Source organism: Vipera berus (genome assembly GCF_964194415.1).
Source record: "Vipera berus genome assembly, chromosome: 1".
In the NCBI taxonomy this organism is placed as follows: Eukaryota; Metazoa; Chordata; class Lepidosauria; order Squamata; family Viperidae; genus Vipera; species Vipera berus.
In genome coordinates, this window is record NC_138202.1 from 173316988 (window position 1) to 173324855 (window position 7868).

The 7868-nt window shown below is 39.9% G+C and overlaps 1 protein-coding gene across 1 annotated transcript in view; it reads right to left on the reverse strand.

Annotated features, from left to right (window-relative positions):
* Positions 1-5939, reverse strand: part of STK17B (serine/threonine kinase 17b) — a 30318-nt gene extending 24379 nt beyond the window's left edge. The window contains exons 1-2 of the mRNA XM_081337272.1: positions 5705-5939; positions 351-515 (exon numbers count right to left, since the gene is read on the reverse strand). Of these exons, the coding sequence (XP_081193398.1) occupies positions 351-472 (122 nt within the window). The 5' untranslated portion in view covers positions 473-515; positions 5705-5939. The remainder of the gene's footprint in view (positions 1-350; positions 516-5704) is intronic.
* Positions 5940-7868: the final 1929 nt, after the last annotated feature.

The following is a 7868-nucleotide window of genomic DNA, read 5'->3' on the forward strand; positions in this document are numbered from 1 at the left end:
TTGTCTATAGGGCCCCACCTGCAACTTACTTTAACAGAACTATATGCAAGGTTCAGAAAAACTGTAGTCTTATAAAATGAAGTGGAAACTGAAGCCTAAGCACATACATAGCGGTTAGCCTGTTCTAAGACAGGAGACCAAACTGTTGTTGTATGCTTCAGTGGGGAGTTGTTCTAGACCTTACTCTCCTGATGTGATAGGACTGCATGTACTCTTTTCCTTATTAAGTAGTTTGAATCATCTGAAAAAGGTGCAATAACAAGCTTTTTATTACAGTATATTATGCACTGATACAACAGAAGTTAAAGCAAGATCAATTTGGAAAAAAAATCCTTGAGATATATACTTACCTTCCCAATTCCTTGGGTTCAACTTCATAGAAATGGTGAAAGTTATCTGCCTTTATTTGTGTCTGAGAAGATATAAGCAACAAGCCCGGGATGCTTTTGTTCTCTGATTTCCTCCTAGACATACTTAATGCATGGGGTCTCTCCAAGGTCGGTACTGATTTTCACCTGTTCAAAGAAAGATGTATTTAAATAAAAGTATCCCATAGTCCTAATACATTTCCATTCTGCCATTAGTTTTTATTTAATTAGTTAAAACTCCTATTGACTCACTTGAAATAAACTCTTGCCTTTTAAACAGTTTTTCTGATCTGGGAAGACACCCTTTTAGTATAAAAATTCCAACAGATTTATACTAAAAGGGTGTCTTCCCAGATCTGAAAAACTGTTAAAAGGCAAGAGTTTATTTCAAGTGAGTCAATAGTTTTAACTAATTAACTATTCTTAAGCAAACAAAGTGGCTATAGAACCAAGGCAAACTGACCCAGAATGTGATGTGATAAAAAAGAAATTTTTTTCTGTTATTTTTGCAATTATTTCATGAATGAATTTATGACACTTGGCATTCACAAGATTGACAGCTTTTTTCTAAACAGAAATATCTTCTTTGTCTCAAGCAGAAATTATATGAGTTTTAGCATCAACGAGCAGTTCTCTCACCAAATCCTGCAAATCTGCTATGGAAGAAAAAGTTTTATCTTTAAAAAGACTGCCAGACAAAAAGAGCAAAACGTTTTGTGCCAAGGTTGGAATCTCTTCAATCACTGAGAAAAAGGAAAACATCTCCAAGAAGCTGGGAAAAAGGCCAAAACAAAGAGCCAGAAAAAGCAAAGGGATTTTAGCTTCAGGCAACAGGTCATCCTAAGGAATAGGAAACTAGTCGAGCTAGAAATATTGCATAAGGTTACCTTTTTATTTTAACAGGGTGTGTGTGTGTTTAAACGTGATTTACTGTCTCTGGTTATTACTGTTTCTACAAGCTCAATTCTCAAATGTTTTATTCAAATTTACATCAAAGTTGCTTTTATATTGGTAGCAGATCTATCACTGTGTGATCTCACCCAATGTGCACCTTCTACTGGTTTGCATGATTATTTTTCATACTGTCTTTTTAACAATTCTATATTTTAACTCCTTTGGATTTGTTACATTCCATTTTCTCCCCTGCCTTTTTAAAATAGACTAAATTTTGTTCTATTGGTCTCTTGTCAAATTGGTCAATCTTCTCACACAGGTAAAGGGGCTGATTTCCCTAGTAACACCCCTAAGTGCTACAGGGCCAGAAAGGGGCACCACAGTATTTATTTCTATTTTATCATTTTTCCTCATTTACATCTCAATAAGTCACAAGAGCTGTTAAAGTCCTTTTCACTCATACACATCAGAGTGAGGGGGAAGTGTATCATGTGAAGTCACACTCCTGAAGGCTAGGTGGAGGCAGTAGTTAGGTCCAGACTCCAGACCAAGGTAGGGGACGGAGCTAGAGTATGTAATTCCAGAGGCCCATGGGCGCTGGGATGTAAGACTTCCAATGCTTTATCCTTCATGCTCAAGGACATCAAATTTACAAGACCATTAAACTATAATGAACTTTTCCATATGTTTTCCACAGATATTTCAAAAAATTTAACCATTACGAAAAGTCACCGAAACAGTCATATAGCATGTTAAAATGTGTGCTTTTCTAGTTAAATATAACAAATATATAAATATAAACAAATCATATAAATCATCGCTCAAATCATTTGTGATATCAGGACATTTTACTTTCAGACCTAAATTTCTAGAAAAATCCTAATATGGAGAGGAAGGGTGTTTTTACTCAATACATTGCGCATCTTGTAGTTTCAAGCAGTCGGAAATTATTAGTGTGAAAATTTTATTGCAACAAGAATTATTATATATATAAAATGTTCTTGCCAAAGAAGTCTATTATGGCTTCCATAGGGAAGTGTTGCTTCAGTAACCTCTCATTATTTTTAAGCATGGATGGGACCAAAAGATGTGTATCATTTTTCTCCACACACACACACACACACAAAAAAAAAATCATTGCTGAAAGAATTCTGAGGAGGTATAATCACCAAGATAGCCAGGTCTTACAATTAGCTCTACTAGTTATTAGCAATACTATATTACATTAATTCATAATTCACAAACAGTAGATAATATGAGTGACTTCAAATTATTTAAAATTAAATAATCCTAACAGACTAGGAAGAGTTTAAAATGGATCTCTCAAATTATTGTTGTGAGCTATTCTAATTTAAGAATAAATGAGTGTCTGCTCTCTTACAAAGCACTTCTGTACACATTGCATATTTTCTATCATTACAGATAATCATAGTCTTATAGCAAAACTGAGGCACATTTTACACAGAGCAGCCTTCTAAATTTGCTGCTTGTGCATTCTATCAATATAATAACTAGGCCTAGATAGGTGGCAGCATTCAGCCAAATTTTATTGATCTTAAAAAAACCACAGTCAGGGTCTGTGCAGTAGCTATGTGGAAGACTATCAGATAAGTCCAGGTCTGTTGGCTAGACTGGGAATTTTTTTTTAAAAAAAAAAAGCTTCAACAGCAATGAAAAACCACTTCCACTACCAAGTGGCAAACCACTTCCTTACTGTTACTATCAAGAAAAATATATGGACATATCCATGAACTCACCAGAAATCAAACTTGACTTATAGGAAAGGTTACCTTAACTATAAGTTTAGCATGACAAGAAACTCACCATAAAGACTTCCAAATTAAAGCATTGACGTTTTTTTAAACCTTGTACCTTATTATAATTTATGATCTATACTTTATGACATAGCCTCAGTTGCATTCTCAGATATACATCTTAGATGAAAAATAATCATTTAGGAATCTCAAGATTCAAAGGAGTAATAAAATAGAGCTATTCTTAGGACGTACATTTTAAAAAGTCAATTGTACAGAAGTCAAAATATAATCTACAAACTAACAGCTAGTTTTAAAGAAACATGTTGAACAGAGATTTAGTGTTTATGTCCATTTTACATGTATACCTTAAATGACTTGCATTTTTATGCAGTAAAGCATCTTTTGAAAATCACATACTTTGATCAAGATACCGCTTTCTCTTAATGCCAGACAACTGAAAATAGTTTGAGGTCATTCAGAGGTAAATGCTACCTAAATGTCTTAGAATTCTATTTAATTAGTTCTTTCCAAAGGTGAGCCCTAAAACTATCTTAGCCCAAATTTAATTTTTACAGACAACTAATTTTCTGGCTGATCCAAAACGTATTAAGTCAGAATCAAGCTCAACTAACTTCTTAAGGCATTGTTCTCCAGTTAGCTTGCTTCGAATGACACAGATTCTTAACAGTAGTCCCTCCGCCCTGTGCGTTCCCACAGAGAGGGCCTCCTCAGGGTGCCACCGGTCAGAGAATGTCGGCTGGTGGCCCCCAGGGGGAGGGCCTTCTCTGTGGGTGCCCCGGCTTTATGGAATCAGCTGCCAGTCGAGCTCCGGATGGCACCTGACCTCCGCTCCTTCCTACGCGGTCTGAAGTCCTACCTATTTGAGCAAGCCGGCCTGGCCTGATGGGGGATGTGCTGGGGTTTTTATTGGGGATTTTTTATTATTCTACTGTTTTTAGCTCGGGCTCTTATTTAATTCTTTTTTAATTTTTGTATTCTGTATTTTTTATGTGCCCTGTTCACCGCCCTGAGTCCTTCGGGAGAAGGGCGGTATACAAATATAATAAATGAAATGAAATGAAATGAAACAGTTCAAATTTGGTGAATTTACAAATATTTCCCCATATCCCGAAGTATTATCTACAAACTAATCTTTCCACAATAAAAAAAAGTGAAATTGTGGTTGGAATACATAAAACATCCATTGCTTCCCAGTGACATGCATAGAAACATATTACATTTAACAAAATGTCAAAGTGAACATTTCAACTCATTAAATGTTTGAGAACTAGGAATTCATTTTTTAAAATAGTTGAAGGATAGCATGGAAGCTACACTGTTTGATTTTCATTGTAAAAGTTCACATATGCTTTGAGCTTTGTTGTTAGGACATGAGATCATTTATTCAAGGTTAAAGATAGAACATTAGCATGAACCAGAGCCAAGAAACAGCAAAAATAAATCCGAAATTTCCTTTTACAAAGTTAACTACACATTCTGTATATGCGTAGTTTTAAAAACAAATGGAAGCATCATAAATATCTATTTAAAAGGCAACAGTGTGCCACCAACTTTCTTGGTAAGCAAGTCAAGGCTGCTTCAGCTGTTGAGAGGCCCTTAACAAGGATCCCCTTAATACTTGCTACTTTTTCCCACCTTCTATCATTTGCCCTCCTCTCCTTCTAGTGAAAAACGTAGGCTTATCTTTTTCTTGTAATAACAGGAAAAGAACTGACAATGAAGGAATGCTGGTTCAACAGGTGCTCCCAAACAAAAGCCCTGAAAGAGGTGCCTCAAAGTGTAGTGACTACCTGGAGATTTTTCTAATTCAGACAAGGCTGAGCTTCTCAGTATAAATCATACAGAGCACGGAAACATAAAAATGCCTTGAATAAAATATAAAATCCCTATATGCTGGGGAGAATCTCTTTGTCCACGCTCGCTGAAATGCTATTCCAGACTAATCCAGTTATTGTCCAAACTACATAAACTATCTTTAAATTAACACTATTTACCAATTATTAAAGTAACTCTATAAGCGAATTTGGAATGATAGGAAGAAAGGTTTCACGACAGTCATGTGGAGACTGAGCTAACTGGACAGTGCAAAGAGAAGAAGGGGAAAGACAAGAAGTCAAATGTTATCCGGCTACAATATTAAATCATCTCCGGCCACTGTTGCCCGCTGATCTTGACGACTGCAAGAGACGGGACAGAACAACTCCAAGGTTGTGTTGCAACACGTGCAAGCAAAACTCCGGAGAGTTTAGAGAAATGGAAAGAAAAAAAAGAAACGCCAATCGGCACTTTACATAAGTCAGAAGAACTACCAAAACCAACGACGCCCTAAAACGAACTTGCCCTGTCTTGGGGTTCCCAGAGCAGAAGCGGCTGCTTCCAACCCCCACGACCTTAAGTCACTTATTTCTGGACGAGTGACACATCAATACACACCATTTTTTATTATTCATCGAGGTCGCTCGCGTCCTCCCAGAATGAACTTGGGAGAGAAATCATTTGGGGGGCTTACACGGCGTGAGACCCAGGACGCGCCAGACCCTTTGAGACAAGGTTGAAGTGCACCCCCCCGACCCCCCCACCCCCGAAGTCACGACCCGCTCTTACAAATACGAAATGAAAGAGGAAAATAAAAACCTCTCCAAGAACCCAGAAAATACACCGTACCGCGCCCAAGCTAGCATTCAGGGCTTGTCTTCGCTTGCAAATCCGGCCAGCTTGCCGTCTCCGCTTGCTTCCAAAGCCCCGGCTTTTCCCTCCGGAGGAGCGCCAGCAGCCGCGCGCCAACCCGCATCCGCGAGACAGCCTCCAACTTGGACCTCTTCCGCAGGTCCGCTTTCTCGGCGGCGGCGGCGGCGGCCTTAAGCTCGCTCGTGCCCGGAACCAGGCTCGCTCTCGTCACCTCCACGGTTGGCGTTTGAAAAGCGCAAAGCCGGTTTCTGGGGGGCCGATCCAGCGCGAGCTGATGGTCCCACCTCCGGGTCGCTCCCGAACCAATGAAAATCGGACTCTCCGACTCAGCCGGCTCCCCCTCCCGGTTGGTTGTTCTCAGGTCGTGGTGGGTTTTTTTGGGTTTTTTTCCCCTTTGAGTGGCAAGAGCGCGTGCAATCAGTTGCCCGAACGCCGCGAATGGGCGGGCCGGAAACCAGGGGCGGGCCGAAGCGGGAGGTAGGCAATGGTCTTCTCGAAGACGGTTATAGGCTTGAAAAGGCGAGGTCGCTGAGGTAATTAGGTGGCTTCGTCGTTCGGATTCAAATGGAAGTCGGTTTCTCTTTTTTTCGTGCTCAGCGGCACGCCTGTCATCCTCCGGCTCAGACGCACCTTTCAAATTGAGAGCGAAGTTCAGGGGCAGAGTCCAGTAAGGAAAGGCATGTCCTGAGAGAAAATAAAAATGACACACTTGACTACTGTAAATAAAAAAAGCTGCAGCATAAGGCAATTCTTGCCGTCCATAAATCACTGTTAACGGCTATTATCCTCACGGCGTCCGCTGCGGAGAAGGCATCACCTGGCAGGAAAAAGTGCTTGTGAAAGGCCCCGAATGTCAAAGTAAAGGGTAATGAAGGAGGCGAAATGGGGAGTTGAATATAAGGAACCCTACGACTTCTCGCCGCCATTTCACTTATTATCTTTTTGAGGCCCATGAAGGGGATGTTCCTGAAGAAGCCCTTTGGAGGCTACGTGAATGAATAGATAAGAAGACCCAAGTCAGAAAATTACAAGGTGACCAATAGAAAGAGCAGACATTGTCCCTTAACATTTCTAGAAAACTCCACGGGACTGAATTACCCATTCTGGGAAAGCATTGCTATCTGAGTAACTTTTTTTTAAAAAAAAAATAAGTTTAAAGTAACCAGTTGTGAGTAACCAATTTAAAAATAATTGATCTCCTTTGAAGAAATGAGGTGGAAAAGTAAGTCTGCAGCTAAAGGAAACCTGCATGTTAAGACGGATGTGGCTGTGGTCTCGTGTATGACGCACTCTCTAAACCATCCACCTCTCTCTCAGCCATTTTATTAGTTTTTCTACATGCACCCTGTAATCCAGGTTCACGAAAGGGCTTCCACAAGTTCTACAGTTGTTAAAGAGATTTGACATACGGGGTTGTGTCCTGTGGTGTACAGATATACCTTGCGAAAAGCATACAGACAAAATCTTCCATTCTTCTTGCTAATCAAACAGGGTGATGATATGCTGTATTTTGAAAGATGAAAAATACTCCAGTAGAACACCAAGTTAGCGGGCACCATCTCTGAAAATCAAGTACCTCTAAAAAAAAGGACTTGTTTTAAAATTGAAAGATATCTGTACCTGTGTCCTTACATTTTTTCCAAAGTTTGTAGAGGCTACCTTAATTTTCAGTGGTCCAGTTTTGCTTCTAAACTAAAGAACATTCAGTTATCCAAATACGACTTGCAACCTTGCAACTTGCAAGATTCAAGGTGCTGGTGATGACCTATAAAGCCCTAAATGGCATGGGCCCGGATTATCTAAGGGAGCACCTGCTGCCAGCATCAATTTCCCATCGTCCTGTGCGCTCCCACAGGGAGGGCCTCCTCAAGGTACCACCGGTCAAGGATTGCCGACGAGCGATCCCCAGGGGGAGGGCGTTATCTGTGGGCACACCTGCCCTATGGAATCAACTGCCAACGGAACTCCGGACTGCCCCCGACCTTCGTTCATTTCGCCGGGACCTAAAAACCTGGCTCTTTGAGCTATCTGGTCTGGACTGAGGGGTTTAATGTTTTTAAATTGTGATTTTAATTTTTGCGGCTAGACTTAATTTAATTTAATTTTAATTTTATATTGTATTGTTTTTAAATTTTGCCTT